The sequence below is a fragment of the Salvelinus namaycush genome, chromosome 7 (genome assembly GCF_016432855.1).
Source record: "Salvelinus namaycush isolate Seneca chromosome 7, SaNama_1.0, whole genome shotgun sequence".
NCBI classification, from domain to species: domain Eukaryota; kingdom Metazoa; phylum Chordata; class Actinopteri; order Salmoniformes; family Salmonidae; genus Salvelinus; species Salvelinus namaycush.
The window spans coordinates 28,270,639-28,288,445 of NC_052313.1; the positions used below are offsets into that span (position 1 = coordinate 28,270,639).

The following is a 17,807-nucleotide window of genomic DNA, read 5'->3' on the forward strand; positions in this document are numbered from 1 at the left end:
GAAAGCGCCTCAGGGAAGCTCATTTGCATGCTTGTTGTCCTCACCAAGGTCTGACCTAACTGCAATCCGGCATCGTAACCAACTTCAGTGGGCAAATTGCTCACCTTCGATGGCCACTGGCACGCTGGAGAAGTGTGCTCTTCATGGGCGAGTGGTTTACTGATGTCAACGTTGTGAACAGAGTGCCCCATGGTGGCAGTGGGGTTATGGTATGGGTAGGCATACGCTAAGGACAACGAACACATGCATTTTATCGATGGCAATTTGAATGCACAGAGATACCGTGACGAGATCCTGAGGCCCATTGTTGTGCCATTCATCTCCCGCCATCATCTCATTTTTCAGCATGATAATGACTCAAGGATCTATGCACAATTCCTGAAAATGTCCTAGTTCTTCCGTGGCCTGCATACTCACTAGACATGTCAGCCATTGAGCATGTTTGTGATGCTCTGGATCGACGTGTAAGACCGCGTGTTCCAGTTCCCACCAATATCTAGCAACTTCGCACAGCCACTGAAGAGGAGTGGGACAACATTTCACAGGCCACAATCAACAGCTGGATCAACTCTATGTGAAGGAGACATGTCGCGCTGCATAAGACAATTGGTGGTCACACCAGATACTGAGTGTTTTTTTTTTTATCCACGCCCCTAACCTTTTTTGAAGGTATCTGTAACCAACAGATGCATATCTGTATTCCCAGTCATGTGAAATCCATAGATTAGGGCCTAAAGAATTTACTTCAATTGACAGATTTTCTTATATGAACTGCAACTCAGTAAAATGGTACAAATTGTTGTGTGTTGCGTTTAGATTTTTGTTCAGTGAAGCCACAGAAACAACAACGTGTTGAAAATGTTTGACCCTTGAGTATACTTCCTGCATGTAACTTTAGCTCAGCTTGTTTTATTTCATTTGATTATGTAAATGGGCATATTTAACAGAAATGGGTCTCCAACATATGACCTTCACACTCCCATTCATAACTATTTCCTTTGATTTTGCAACATCCCTAGGATGCCTGTTTTGTCTAAATAATAACGTGAAACCAAAGTAACAAACGCTAAATTGTGTATTCTGTGCAAGTCTTTTCATATGTGATACAATTTCGGTGACAATGAATGCAAAGCAAAAGTTGACGGTTGGGGCTTTGGAGCTGAATATTAATGGTCTTCGTCAGAATCACAGACATACCACAGCAGCTGATATAGTCGACATCACAACCAAGTACGAAAGTTGCAGGCAGATGAATTGACAGTTGAAATGAGACTCTCAACCAGGTTTCAGTGTTTATGACACATCATGAACACAGTAGTCCTTTCACAGGGAACGTGAACAAAATCGGAATAATGATCTGAATAAAATCATTCTCCTTCAATGCCCTTCACAGTTTCCTTTGTTTGTCGCTTCACCCTTTCCATAGATATGGCTGTGACATCTGTCATGTGTCAAGACTATCAAGTGTCGTGTGTTCTGTTTGCATGAGTTAAAAGCTTCTTCTCTCTCTCTCTCTCTCTATACACTGCAGGATGCTTCAAATCAGAAGCTTCCCCTGTGACAGACCTGTCTGAGCTCTGCTGAACACTGCTGAACATGACCCAGCCCAATGTGAGCCTGGTGACTGCCAACCTCAGCGGGGCCCGGGCCAGGGCCGGAAGCGACGACCTGGGGTATGGAGCAGGGAATTTCTACCGTCCGTTCTCAGTGTTCAGCGTGCTAACTCTCACCCTGCTAGCCATGCTGGTGGTGGCCACCTTCGTGTGGAACCTCCTAGTTCTCCTCACCATCCTGAGGGTGCGTACCTTCCACCGCGTGCCCCACAACCTGGTGGCCTCCATGGCCATCTCGGACGTGATGGTGGCCGCCCTGGTCATGCCCCTGAGCCTGGTGCACGAGCTCAACGGGAGGCTGTGGAAGCTGGGTCGCGTGCTCTGCCAGGTATGGATCTCCTTCGACGTGCTCTGCTGCACGGCCAGCATCTGGAACGTGACGGCCATCGCCCTGGACCGCTACTGGTCCATCACCAGACACTTGGAGTACACGCTCAAGACCCGCAAGAGGATCTCCAATGTGATGATTGCGCTTACCTGGCTGTTGTCCTCCGTCATCTCCCTGTCGCCGCTGTTCGGCTGGGGGGAGACCTACTCGGAGGAGGGCATGGAGTGCCAGGTGAGCCAGGAGCCCTCCTACACTATCTTCTCCACCTTCGGAGCGTTCTACCTGCCGCTGTGCGTGGTGCTCTTCGTCTACTGGAAGATCTACAAGGCTGCCAAGTTCCGTATCGGCTCGTGCAAAACCAACACCATCACGCCTATGGCTGAGGTGATTGAGGTACTTTTGTTGCTACAGTATAGTCTTACCCAGCGTGTTAAACTGGTTGAAGATACATCTAAATGATGTTATTCATACCAGTGTCTGGTTGTGATGATGTCTTCTTCAACCAGTTTTGCCTGCTGGGTGGTTGGATGTTTCATGTGGGATCCACATGATGAATTACCAGTAGACTAGCTTGACATTAATATTCAGTTGATGTTATTATATTATTATTACATTGACACACTCCTAAAGCTCCTCGGGCAATTTTGCCAGACTTAATCCATCAACCTTGACCAATGTTCAGATAATGGTTGCGCATTCGAACACGATCTAAAAAAATCTCTGAATGTACCGCTATGATATCAGTGTCCTTATAGCTCTATCATATCTGCTCGTGAGTGCATATCACATTATCATTGACTGATGAGACTGTACTGTAGCTCTCAAATTGGTTGCTGGGCAATTAGTGGAAAACCATGTCATCTGTATAATATATTCTGAGCTGCGCTGTGATGCTGCTGCAGGGCTGTGGGATATGCATTGTTCTTTAACGCTTATCAGCGTGTGCTGTATCTCATACTCAACAGACCAATTCACCTGGAGGCATACACAAGTGCATGTATGCACATAGGCCCCCACACACGTGCACATCCGCACGCAACGACACAAATCACAGTCAACATGCAAAAACAATCCCTTGATGTGAAGGATCATCTTTTTTTCAAGGATCTTTGGCTTTTTTCACACTATCTCTCTCTCACACACACGCACGCACATACAAATGCACACATGCACGCACGCGCGCGCACACACACACAGAGGGAAGAAACAAAAAGACAGTAACAAGTGAGGGAGGCAGTTGGTATAACCCCTGTTAATCGCTATAGGCACAGTGGCCTGTAAACACCCAGCATGTTTAACAAGGCTAGGGACCACTGCGCCTTCCTCACCACAGCAGCTCCCTCTAATCAGCAAGGACTCTGACAGAGTCCAGAGACCCAGGCTGTGTCCTAAATGGCACCCTATCCCTATATAGTGTACTACTTTTTGACCAGGGCCCAATGGGCTCCGGTCAAAAGTAGTGAACTATATAGGGAATCGGGTGCAATTTGGAACGCAGATTCACTCGACAAGCCCAAACTAATTTATTAAATCATGCCATTTATTTACTCTGTTCAAAGGGAGCTGCATGCTGCCTTCACTCTCTCATGTTATATACAATAGGCAAACAGAAAACATAGGCCTTTGAGCTTAGCTGGTTTGTTTTGAGACTAAGGGGAGAGAATTGGCTGGTACAAAACAGCATCAACTTATTAAGACTATAGACAGCTATTTCAGGCATCCACCGACTGATTTGGAAACACCTCATTCGTCAGTTAAAAATAGACTTCTTATAGCCCGGTAGGTCTTTGGAATTTCATATATTCAATAATACCACAACAATTATTCACATAATACTGAGCAGCCATAAAATAGAAAAACGAATTGGCGCCTAACGACTATTTATCACCGTACACCCGCTGTAGACACCCCATCTACAACAACATAGCTCAGGCAGTAGGAAGCTCTCTCATCCATTTATATGCAGATGATACAGTCTTATACTCAGCTGGCCCCTCCCCGGATTTTGTGTTAAACGCTCTACAACAAATCATTCTCAGTGTCCAACTAGCTTTCTCTGCCCTTAACCTTGTTCTGAACACCTCCAAAACAAAGGTCATGTGGTTTGGTAAGAAGAATGCCCAGCTCCCACCGGTGTGTTTACTACCTGTGATGGTTTAGAACTTGACGTAGTCACCTCGTACAAATACTTGGGAGTATGGCTAGACGGTACACTGTCCTTCTCTCATGACATATCAAAGCTGCAGGCTAAGGTTAAATCTAGACTTGGTTTCCTCTATCGAAATCGCTCCTCTTTCACCCCAGCTGCCAAACTAACCCTGATTCAGATGACCATCCTACCCATGCTAGATTACGGAGACGTAATTTATTGATCGGCAGGTAAGGGTGCTCTCGAGTGGCTAGACATTCTTTACCATTCGGCCATCAGATTTGCCACCAATGCTCCTTATAGGACACATCACCTCACTCTATACTCCTCTGTAAACTGGTCATCTCTATATACCCGTCGCAAGACCCACTGGTTGATGCTTATTTATAAAACCCTCTTAGGCCTCACTCCCCCCTATCTGAGATATCTACTGCAGCCCTCATCCTCCACATACAACAACCGTTCTGCCAGTCACATTCTGTTAAAGGTCCCCGAAGCACACACATCCCTGGGTCGCTCCTCTTTTCAGTTTGCTGTAGCTAGCGACTGGAACGAGCTGCAACAAACACTCAAACTGGACAGTTTTATGTCCAATGTATTTGACAGTCAGATATCACCCCCTTGGACTATGGTCTTTCAGCTGAATTCATTTTGTCATTCCTTTTCTATGGAGGAAAGTTAGGCTGTTTTCGATTTGGTATTACAGTTTGTATACATGCGTCTTTGGCTCAAGGTCAGCCCAGTTAACAGCGTGGACAAAAGGAGTCATGACTCTGAGGCGTGAAAAGATCTAAGCACAATGGACCATGTATACCACAATAGGGAGGGAGCCCTACCGGAAATGTCACACACAATTACACCCACTGGTCACAGACGTCAGTTCAACAATTAATTTTGATTGACTAACATGAATTCAACATTAAATCAACAAAAACTTTACCATGTCATTGATTTTAGTTTAGAAGTTGGGTGATAAAAATACAGAAATTCCTTTATGTTGATGACAGTGAAAACAATGTTGATTCAACCAGTTTAGGCCCATAGTGCACATTCCTTTTGCAATTCTAACATGTCCATGTTATTAACCTGTTTCCAATGCATTTTTAAATGTATTTAAGAACAACAACAAAAATTAGCTTTTCAGGTGTTTGTGAATATAAAGACGGGTTTAATAAAAAAATTTACGAGGTACAATTCAAGTTGTGTTACAATAACAGTTGTTACAATGTAATTTATTGTATTTCCAACATGTTTTGTAACGGCTGTCCTCGCTGACAGAAGGAGAGGACCAAAACGCAGAGTGGTTAGTGTTCATTATTTAATGAAAGTAAAACAGAACACTTCAAGATACAAAACAACAAACGTAACCAAACCGAAAACAGTCCCGTGTGGCACGAACACTGACACCAGATACAAACACCCACAAAAACACACGTGAAACCCCGGCTGCCTAAGTATGATTCTCAATCAGGGACAACGATTGACAGCTGCCTCTGATTGAGAATCATACCAGGCCGAACACACAAAACCCCAACATAGAAAACAACACATAGACAACCCACCCAACTCACGCCCTGACCAACTAAATAAATACAAAACAAGAGAAAACAGGTCAGGAACGTGACATGTTTTAACATGAACATTTCTGGTAGGCTAGCCTACCTCTGAGTGGATTGGAGGTAGGTCTGGCCTTACTTTCAACCCATCTCTAAATGCAATCCCTTAGCCCCCTGGTGTGGCTCAGTGGAGTAGAACCACTGTGATCTAATAGGAAATGATATTAATATTTATTCTACCGTTACTTGGTATGCAAAAGGGATCCGCTATGATTAATCCAGTTGAGTCTATGAAACAACATCAAACAACATTACTATTGCGTATGTATTGTGTATGACTTAAGTTTGCATGTCTTAAACTCACCAGTAACTTAGTTTAGTCACTTAGTTACTGCTAGTTAGCTTCCTCTTTGTACAAACAAATTACATTTTACATTATGCCAAGAAAAACTGAGTCTATTGACTGGAGTCAGGCTTTCATATATCACAGTCCCAGATTGGCCATGCATGGGATCAAAAGGATAGTTTTAACCATGTGCATCATTTATTTTGGGCTGTGATGTGTGGTATGACTGTGATGTGTGGTATGACTGTGATGTGTGGTATGACAGTTAAACTAAGCGTGTGAGGCATTTATAATTTATATTCTTCAAGAATCCATGGCTATATATCATTCATTTACAAGTACACAAATTGATGTGTCAATGCCAGATTGAGCCTTTAAACTGCAATATTACACTATTACACAATATTACAACTTACCCCCAGCCACTGTGCTTTTAACCTCCTACCCTCTGCTGCAAATTGATTATTTTGATTGTTTGTTTTAATTGACCAGGCCTACCTCCCAAATGGCACCCTATTCCCTATTTAGTGCACTACTTTTGACCAGGGCCCATAGGGTGTCATTTGGGACGCAACCCCAGATGTGATCTGCTGGGAGGAAAGTGTAGGTTTATAAACAGCTCATGCAGAATGACCTGCAGGGGTCAGGTGTAGAGAGAAACACTACTCCATCAGGCTCAACATAACAGTGCAGCTTCCTAGAGAGGAGAAATGGGAGGATAGATTGATGCATGGTGTTTTCATTCCATTACTTCCATTTAACAGCACTCTCTGTATGAGTCACAAGTGCAGGTTGATGGCTTGAGTTCTGGCAGGAGGTTGTAGTTTATGCAAACGTATCGTTTGGCTCAATGATTCATTCATTAGAGGCTATTTTGCTTGTTTTTGCTTGATTTGTTCATTTGCCTATTGGATTCAGCTAGCTGACTGGTTGCTCAATTAACTAATTCATGGCTGGTTCTTTTACTAATGTGAGTATCGATTGGTTGACTGATTGACTAACTGACTAATTGACTGAGAACAAAATAAATTGTGGATGACAGTGTCTCAAAAACGGTAAAACTGAAAGCCTGCGACAAACACTGACTGATTGGTCTGTTTAACTTATTTTAGTAATGTGAGTATCAATTGGTTGACTGATGTGATTGACTAACAGATTGACTAACTGGTTGGCTGACTGATTTGATTGACAGGTGAAGGAAACGTCGCGGCAGCCCCAGATGGTGTTCACAGTGCGCCACGCCACTGTGACCTTCCAGACGGACGGCGACACGTGGCGCGAGCAGAAGGAGAAGAAGGCGGCGCTGATGGTGGGCATCCTGATCGGAGTCTTCGTCCTCTGCTGGATCCCCTTCTTCCTCACGGAGCTCATCATCCCGCTGTGCCACTGCGACATCCCGCCCATCTGGAAGAGCATCTTCCTGTGGCTGGGCTACTCCAACTCCTTCTTCAACCCGCTTATCTACACCGCCTTTAACAAGAACTACAACAACGCCCTTAGGAACCTGTTCTCCCGTCAACGCTGAGGCTGAGGGCTAAAGGCTGAGGGCTAAAGGGTGAGGGCTAAATGACAATGAGGGCTAAAGGACAAAACAGATCATGCCAAATAGCTGTTAAAATCAGAGGGTGGCCGTTCAATTGTCTCTGACCACAGAACATTGGCCATCATTTTCTGTTAATTTAAAACTAAGACTGAGGCTGGGGATAAGGCAGAGGCGGAGAATGGGGGCTGTCTTGAAAAAACACACCATCACATGATCAAATTGATGTCACAGGAATGGTGTTGAGGGGGGTAACTTTCCTTAGATACACCATAGACTGAAAAAAAAAAAAATATGGTGATCTCATAAACCATAGGACTCAACTACAAACCATGGCCAGCTAGCACATTTGGTTCCTTGGAAGTTTTGGGAACGTACATCTTTGGTTTCCCATTGGTTCTGGGAATGAAGCCATACGTTTCCTGACTGTTAAAACTGAATGTTTTTTAAACGTTCTGAGAATGGAAGTGAAAATTTCACCTGTTCTGGGAACTTACATTTTTAGGTTGCAGAGAGGTTCTGAGAACATTTTTCTATTGTTCCCTGAATGTTAAATAACACTGCTAGTTTAACGCCAAGCACATAATTTGCTCAGGCATTAATCTTGCAAACACATTTCTTTCTTCTTGTGGCATGACGTCAGTGAGATTCAAACCTATGATCTTCTGCTCTCTATCCATGGAATTAGTCCACTGCACCACCAGGATGGAACTAGCTGTTCATTTAAACAGACCCTATTTCAAAGGAAACAAGCCCTCATTAAGATCAGGTGTGGCCAATTAGTAGGTGCGGCCAACAAACCTGAGCAGACTTAACAAGATTTTTGTTGATTGTGAGAACAGAATGTATATGTTTTTAAATAACATTCTTAGAACGTTCTGGGAATGTTACTAACATTTTCTTGTGTTTTTTTATGGAAAGTTTTCTTAATGTTCTGAGAACATGACTTTAAATAGAATCACGAGGAAACCTGTAGAAAACGTTATGCTGAAGTACTGACATGTCCACAGAAGAATATTGTTTCTTAAAGTTATCTGAATGTTCTGAGAACATGACTTTTAATAGAACCATGAGGAAACCTGTAGGAAGCGTTATGGGAAGGTTGTATGCAAAATAACTATAGGACAACCACGCTCTCACCAAGCTCTAAGAAACATATGGCTCTCAGAACGTTATTTGCTAGCTGGGTATATGATCAACAAACCGTGGACTACATTGTAAAATATGGAGTAGATAACAAACTAGGAACCACATTACAATCCGTGGATTTGACAACCATCAATTCACTCCGTAGCTTTTTAACTATTGATTTTCTCTGTGAATAAAACAGATTGTGATCCACAAACTGAAGTCATCAAGCGTTATTGTGATCATCTTGTAACTGACGTACACCATATTGAGAAAGTACACTTTTAGATTGCTGTGTCCAAATAAGATAATACTGTATCAAAATGAAATAAACGGATCAAAATGAAACAGGGGTTGATCATAATCTTTACTCTCAATTGTTTGAGATCATAAAAGTCACAGGTGTCTCATATTATAGAGAAATCTATTCTGATTGTTGATGAATTGTTTGAACACAAAGTTGGATATTGAGTATGACAGGCATTGTACTCCTCTAGTGTCAACACATATGAATTGGTTGAGCTTAATTTGAGTGTAGTAGGTTTTAGTGAGTCGTTGGTGATGGAGAGAGGAAAGCCAACATTCTTTCTCATGGACTGTCACATTTGAAGTGCCTCTCATGACTCCACACATTCCCCCATGATAGCTGATATTTACTTACCACATCTCCTCTCTGGCTCTGCTCCGATCCCCAGCTGGAAATGCAAATAGCTGGAAATGCCCAGTGAGCCATCCCCACAACAACATATCCTTGTGGTATGGGGGATGTGTTTGTATTAGCTGCATGGTGGAGAGCGAAAATTAGAGTGTGTGTGCATGTACTTGTGTGTGTGTGTGTGTGTGTGTGTGTGTGTGTGTGTGTGTGTGTGTGTGTGTGTGTGTGTGTGTGTGTGTGTGCACGTGTTGTGTGAGAGAGATAGAGGATTAGGGGGTTACCCACCATTGGCCCTTACCTCCGGCAACACTCCCTCACATCTCCACTTCAAAGGGGATACGGCACTTCCTCCTTGGGTAGAGTGGGACGGCGGATGGGAGAGGTGTTCGAATTGGGTTGTCTGACTCATCTACCTGGCTGTCCGTGTCCTCTACCGCTCAGGTGTTTCCAAACAGAACAGTAGGCTATTGAAGAGAGGGGATCCAGAGAGTGTCAACACAATATATTCAGTAAAGGAAAAGTTAACATGCTAAACCAGCATCTTCCATTAATAAATAGAAGGGGTGGTTGGATCGAACCAAAAACATAACAAATTAAAAGGTCCATGATTTGCAATTGATAATATTTTGATGATGAATTATAAGTGATAATAAACCACACGCATACGTTTCAGCTTGCACCTTCCTCAATGTCTCACACACCACATACCGAGGAAAGGTTTGCATGACCTAGGAAGTTTGCCAGGTAAAGCCAGCTAGCTAGCTAACATCAGATGGCATCATCTCTCCTTTGCCCACCCTCAGTCAAACCTCAAGCACTGAGTAAGCATTGGCAATCTCATATGTCTGTTATGTTATCTGGGAAGACAGATAAAGCGACATTTATATATATATTCTTTACATTCAATGTTAATGTAAATCACCCCTTCAAGTTCCTTACTGTCACAATGTTTTGATTCATATTTGTAATTGTTTGTTTGTAATTGTATGCGACATTCAGCTTTTAGCTGCCATCGTACAGTGCAAACTAAATAAAACTAAATGAAAAACTAAAAAGCAATGCTAAAATACCTGCCAGCCTGCCCTCTTTCCACAACTGTACTTGTCAAGATGGCCTCCCTCTCTGCAAGTGCATGCCAAGATCCTACCACTACATCTAGCTAAGTTATAACAACTAGCTCGAAAATATCAAGTTCTTCCCCTACAGTATGCCAGCTTGATTCCAGTAAGTTGTGTGTGCTTTAAAAAAAAAAAAAATGTCTTGCCTTTCGTGAACTAAGATTGACTGCTACTTTAGTGAGGAAAAATGTACTTACTACGACTGAGATGTGTGGTTGTCCCACCTAGCTATCTTAAGATGAATGCACTGTAAGTCGCTCTGGATAAGAGCGTCTGCTAAATGACTAAAATGTAAATGTAAGGGGCAAGCCGATAATATAAGCACATGGTTTATTAGGACATGTTGCTACAGTGAGGCAAAGAAAATTGACAATCATGTTCTGGCCTTGTTTCATTTGTATCTGAACACAATTATGTTCTCTGCCATTCTCTTTTTCGCTCTCTTTTCATTTATACATTTATTTATATAAGGCCAAGACAGTTGAGAGGAAACAGCATGATATTGAATGTATGTATTTTGCAGTGGGAGTAACCTGAAATAACCTTTATTGTCCAGTGAACAGACAGTACAGTTTGGGGTTCTGAACAACTCTCTTTTGTATGTGTCCTCTCCTGTTCAAAGTCATGTTCGGAATCACTGAAATAGTGGAGACAGTGGATATTCTGTAATAAATGGAAATATATTGTGAGACATGATCCACAGTACAGTACTCCTTCTACACACAGGCTACATCCCAAATGGCACCCTATTCCCTATTTAGTGCACTACTTTTAGGGCGTTGGACAAAAGTAGTGCACCATATAGGGAATAGGGTGCCATTTGGAGTGCAGCTACAGTCTCTAGGGCAGGGATGAGCAACTTTGATGGGGGTGGGGGTCACAAAAAAAGTCATCATGAGGGGCCGCAGTTGCTCGCGGGTCTGAATACCCACATCCATATACCTCCCTACATTGAGAGCAAAGCATCTTAGTGGCCTTCTTGACAGGGGAGAGAAACATTTTACATTTTTGAGTTAATTTCGTGCAATTCTACACATTTTGCCATGGGGTGTAGAGCAATTGTTGCAGTTTTAAAGCAAGTTTTCTGCAATTCTACACATGTTACCATGGGGCTGAGAGGAAAATTAGCTGTTTTACAGCTAATTTCCTGCAAAATGTTAGCTGACATGGGCTAATTGACTGACTATTAGTGACTGACATAACAATAGTAAAACCTGCACAACCAAATGTCTAAATTGCACCTTGTGCCGTCTACTATTCTAACTCGCAACAGTACGTTGAGACCCCGACTGGGAGGGTCTTCAAAAGGGGGGCCGCCAGTTACCCATCCCTTCATAAAGGACTCTCACTCTTTTTCAAACTCACACCCCACCTCTGTCATCCAGTAGCGACTATTGGCTAATGGCTAGCTACCATCCCCCAATCACCACCTATATAGTTATCCTTTACATTTTCCCTCCGGTATTGTTCGCCGTCCTCTACAACTGCCATTATTAACAATACCCAGCAGAGCATGGATATTAATGCATGTGTACCGCATTAATATTCAGTTGATGCCACCTCCAATGTTTGTGAATAAGGATAAACTTAGCCTGGCTACCAGTCTCTTTAGCTGACATTCCACTCCATGTACTGTCATCGCCAAATTGTTTTTCAATGACACATAGTACAAGGACTGGAATGTTAGTTACTGTAAACAGACTGGTGCCCAGGCTAGGATAAACCCTGGCGGTGTGACAATTGAAATAAAAGCCCAACGTGTGCAGCCTCATCAACCAAATTACTACCTCTTCGTCCTGGAAATTATAGAAAACCACATGGGAAAATAATATATGCATCGCCACAATCTAGAGGAAATTAGTGTTTTATTCATTTGGAGGTGGATGAACCGTTTACTGGGAGGGAAAAGGAAGTGTTGTCTGTCAGTCTGCATTTCAATTTTACATCTCAACAAGCAAGAATAGGGTGCCATTTGGGAAACAGAGCAGAAAGGAACCTCAATAACAGGAATTGCTAGAAAGCTATTTTCAAGTCCTGCCATAGATTTCCAAGCCAATTTAAGTTAAAACTATAACTAGGCCACTCAGGAACATTCAATTTCTTCTTGGTAAGCAACTCGAGTGTATATTTGGCATTGTGTTTTTGGTTATTGTCTTGCTGAAAGGTGAATTTGTCTCCCAGTGTCTGTAGGAAAAGCAACAAAATGTGGAAAAAGACAAGGGGTGTGAATACTTTCTGAAGGCACTGTAGATCATTTCGTCGTGGATGTGGCTGGTCAAGCTACTATACAGCCTTTCAACTCTGTCCACAGGCTAGACCATAGCAATAGAATCTCATCCAATACTCTGTGCAGATCAGTGATTCTGAATGGACCGCACGCAGGGCAAGATGTTGCCGCTGTCTGGGTTGTTTCAAGAGCAGAGATAATCAGGCCCGAACCAATCAGTGTACTGATTGCTTGAACTGCGTAATTAGGAAGCCGTAGGATGAGACGTCTGACACCTGCCTGCCCCATGCTGTGGTGTGAAGAGGACTCTGCCTGTGTCCCATATGGCACCCTAAATACTACATAGCACTAGATCCCCAGATCACTAGATCTGTGTCATGGCCAGGGTTTCTGATATGGCCGTCTGTAGTCAAGGATATCTGTCTGTAATCCTTCTGATGTGAGTGCACGTGCACGTCTTGAACAGATTTGTTTCTTCGATAAATCCCCTGCTCTCTCTCCTTTCTCTCTCTCTCTCTCTCTTTCTCTCTCTCTCTGTCTGCTGTCTATCAAACGTCCATTGTTATGACCCTTAAAGCATGAACCATCTTTCATTTGAACTGACAACTAATAGATGTACTTTACGTAGTGGAATCTGGCCTGTCAATGTTAAATCTTTTTACTAATCATTGGATGCATGGGCAGGCATGGCAGGAGTCATGACACCATTAAAGTGTCGATACTTATTTTAGTTCTACAGCCAAGGACACCTAGATAATTCGAAAAATGTTCTGGTTATCCTGAGATTTAGTGTTTGTTGTCATTGGAGAGATACTGTATATGAGGTTGACTGTAGTACTTATGCTGGAAAGAATCGACTGTCTTGTTACTTTTTCATCTGTCTGGTAGATGGAAAAGTAGGGGGTATACTGGCAAAGGCTCTATCTCAATTACTGTTCAGTGACTTACAGTACTGCATTCGCATTTGAATATATAGCATAATTGATATGGAATTGGAGATGTTTAAAGGTGCTACATTGTAATTTCAGAAAATGTCCATAATGTATCTGCAGTAATAGTGGAATGATAGCGTTTCACAGTATTACTCACACGCCAGTATTGTGATTGGCTGTGATATTCGTCTATTGATTTCTCCCGCCAGAGGGGCAAATGGGAAAGCTGTTTTGACTTTGTGGTTGTGTTCTCGTGGAAATCAGGTCAATCAATCAATCAATCAAGTTTATTTTATATAGCCCTTCGTACATCAGCTAATATCTCGAAGTGCTGTACAGAAACCCAGCCTAAAACCCCAAACAGCAAGCAATGCAGGTGTAGAAGCACGGTGGCTAGGAAAAACTCCCTAGAAAGGCCAAAACCTAGGAAGAAACCTAGAGAGGAACCAGGCTATGAGGGGTGGCCAGTCCTCTTCTGGCTGTGCCGGGTGGAGATTATAACAGAACATGGCCAAGATGTTTAAAATGTTCATAAATGACAAGCATGGTCAAATAATAATCAGGAATAAATGTCAGTTGGCTTTTCATAGCCGATCATTAAGAGTTGAAAACAGCAGGTCTGGGACAGGTAGGGGTTCCATAACTGCAGGCAGAACAGTTGAAACTGGAACAGCAGCAAGGCCAGGTGGACTGGGGACAGCAAGGAGTCATCATGCCCAGTAGTCCTGACGTATGGTCCTAGGGCTCAGGTCCTCCGAGAGAGAGAAAGAAAGAGAGAAGGAGAGAATTAGAGAGAGCATACTTAAATTCACACAGAACACTGGATAAGACAGGAGAAGTACTCCAGATATAACCAACTGGCCCTAGCCCCCCGACACAAACTACTGCAGCATAAATACTGGAGGCTGAGACAGGAGTGGTCAAGTGCAGGACAAGTGCAGGAATCACTCTTTCATTTCCTGCTTGCTAAAATTCTACACTGTTCGCTCAGTTTTAGTTTATGTGAGAGAACAGGGCACTGAATAGTGTAGGGAAGCGTTGTACCAACTAAATCGCTGTGAAATATATTTTCGGTAAACAAAAAATCTCGTTTTTTTTCAGCTGTTTGAAGCTGGTGGACCGAAACAAAAAGTTAAAGGCTCAAGCACTAGTCTCCTCCATGTTACGGGAAATGGGAGGCAGGGTGAGGGGGGAGATTTGTTTTGAATATGGCCCAGTGCTGTTGCAATTCACCTAGTTTCCACAGAAACTCTAGATGTAGCATCTTTAAATGTCATTGGTATAAAGCAACATTTTTCAAAGGCAATGATCGTTCAAATGCAATTTCAGATGAAAGGCAATATGTTAGGTGCCATCGCCAGATAGCCCTGATTATACTATCAAACCCATGTGGGGATCAGTGGCGGTCGGTGCCGTTTAAGATGAGGGAGGACAATCATTTTTTTTCATGAGCCTGGCCTTATTTCTACAGTATATTGGATGACTGCCATTCATATTCCATTCACCCAGTTCAATGGAAGATCGATAGGTTTAGGCTACTACATGAAACTCACATGAAATTTTCCCTATACCCATCATGAGGTTGCTAGAACTTAGCCTATGACTGAAAGTTTACAACGTAGGTGCACACAGGGGACAGACAGTGACACATTTAATACCGCCATGCACACTCTTGCCTGCATCTAACTGATCTAGGGTGTAATGATTAGGACAAATTCAGGTATGTTTATCCCGGTTTCGTTCCGTTTGATTTCCGTTTAAGACACGTTTTTCAACAGAATCGGCGGAATGAATACACCCCTGATCACACGCAAACAGTTCACTTTCATAGCAGCCACATACAAACAGCTCGTTGTATTCCTTCTCGCATCTACCTGCTCTCTTCCTCTCACCTTCTCCCTTCACTTGTGGACTTCAATGCACAACACATCAGCTGTATGTGACCAGGTGAAAAAACCTTTCCAAGCCAAACCATATCGTAACCTTCACACACAGCCTACATCGTTGTAACCATATTAGCTAAAGAAACATCATAGTCAACATAGCTAATAGAACTAATGTGTTAGTAAACCCGCTACAATCCTGCAGTACAGTGTACAGTCAGTGAGCAGTTTAGCAGTTACACCGGCGGGCCCTAGTGGCAATAAATTAGCAAAACCAAAAGCTTACCTTGACTTGGAAGAGTTCCAGTGTTGTGTTGGATAGTCATAGCCAGCTAAATAACATAGCATCCCTCTGTTTGAACCAGGTGTTCGAGTAGGCTAAACTAGCTAGCTGCATTTGCTAGCTAAGTAAGTGAACGTGAAGAAAAAAAAAATACGAAATCTCTCTCTCTCTCGCATCTTAATTTTTGAAGAAATTAAATAGTTAAAAACTGTTTAACTATTGTTTTTCTCTCTGAGTCAACTACTCACCACATTTTATGCACTGCAGTACTAGCTAGCTGTAGCTTATGCTTTCAGTACTAGATTCATTCTCTGATCCTTTGATTGGGCGGACATGTCAGTTCATGCTGCAAGAGCGCTGATAGGTTGGAGGACGTCCTCCGGAAGTTGTCATAATTTCTGTGTAAGTCTTTGGAAGGGGTGAGAACCATGAGCCCCCTAGGTTTTGTATTGAAGTCAATGTACCCAGAGGAGGAGGGAAGCTAGCTGTCCTCCGTCTACACCATGGTGCTGCCCTACAGAGTGCTGTTGAGGCTAATGTAGACCTTCATTGCAAAACAGTGTTTTAAAAAATGATTTGGCGACGTGAATATATTTAGTGTAGTTTTATCTAAAAATTTGAACTTTTTCAATGTTTCACAATTTTAAAAAAAAAATGAAATTCACTGAGAAGGGTGGTCCTCCCCTTTCTCCTCTGAGGAGCCTCCGCTGGAGGGGATATGAAATGTATTCATATCAAATGAGTGCTGCTAGTATTTAATTTGAAATGAGAATGTGTAGTATGTGTGACAATATCATTCATTTTAGAAGGGCAAGTGGCATCATGGTGACGTGTGTCTGTGATTGTACCCTGATGAAGACAGCTTGCCTGTCGAAACGTTGGTAATTAAATATCTTTGCATCTGAGCTCCTAGAGTGTGCGGCTCTCCTTTATTTTCTAGAAGGGCAAGTGGCATCATGGTGACGTCTCAGTAGTGGCTAGCATGCTTTGTATCTTCCTTTTTTCTCTTCCTCACTATTTCCCTCTTCCTCTTCTTCTTTTATTCAATTCCACACCAAATGTCCAACATTTCAATAAAAAAATGTATAAAGTAGGCCTCTTTGATGTATGGTGTTTTATCGTCGAATACATAATGGACTGTTGAAGTGAACGCTTTTAGTCTAAATTCCCCTGAAGATCTGAAAGCATTAGAATATGAATGGGATCCATTGAATATTGCCAAATCATGTGTTGATTGCATTGCCCGTGGATGGTGAAATGCTGAAATGAATGAGGCTAGAGAGACACAAGTGGTCCTGAAGGTCAATAATTCTGTCACAGATGTGACTGGTTAAGCTACTATACAGCCTCTCCACTCTGTCCACAGGCTAGACCATAGCAATATAATCTCATCCTAGTTATTTGGGCTAAACATATCCCAGAGGCAATGTTCAAGCTACAGTACCTCCAAAATTGGCAGACATGAAGCAGAAAAAAGAAACCGTTGAGAAATGTAATCTCTCACCTAATTCATAAACAGAGCAAGCTTTTGCTGTTTCATATTCATATTCATATCCAGCCAATTATTTGTTGTTGTTGGGGATTAAAGACCATCTGTGGTATGGAAATTAAATTGGGAATCATGCTTGTAGAGGTGGGCAACATATAGATACGGCCCACGAGCCCATTCAATCTCGCCCGTGGGAAGTTTGAGTAAAAAAATGTATATAAAATATATTATTTGGGGGTTATTATTTTGGTAAATTATTATTTTGGGTTCGCAAAACACTTCAGGCCACTTCTGATAGTCTGAAACTAGATATAAAGTATCTAGAAATTATAGTGGACCTATACTTTTTCAAATAACTGCTCTATTTCTTTACCACAAATTGCTTTTTACTAACAAATTGGTCCCGAAAGAAAATTTGTGTGGCCCTCCGCTGACTTTTTTGATCCCGATGTGGCCCTCGAGCCAAAATGATTCCCCACCACTGACCTAGAGGCTACTTGTTTCATTTCCAGCATGTCTGGACACAAACATGGTCCACAAGTCCTGTATCGTTATGGAAG

At 42.5% G+C, this 17,807-nt stretch overlaps 1 protein-coding gene across 1 annotated transcript; it reads left to right on the plus strand.

Annotated features, from left to right (window-relative positions):
- The first annotated feature begins 1,596 nt into the window (after nucleotides 1-1,596).
- LOC120050424 (5-hydroxytryptamine receptor 5A-like) lies at nucleotides 1,597-7,517 on the plus strand. The gene is made up of 2 exons (XM_038997014.1): nucleotides 1,597-2,334; nucleotides 7,185-7,517. Exons 1-2 carry the CDS (start codon nucleotides 1,597-1,599, stop codon nucleotides 7,515-7,517), a joined length of 1,071 nt encoding a protein of 356 aa, XP_038852942.1.
- Nucleotides 7,518-17,807: the final 10,290 nt, after the last annotated feature.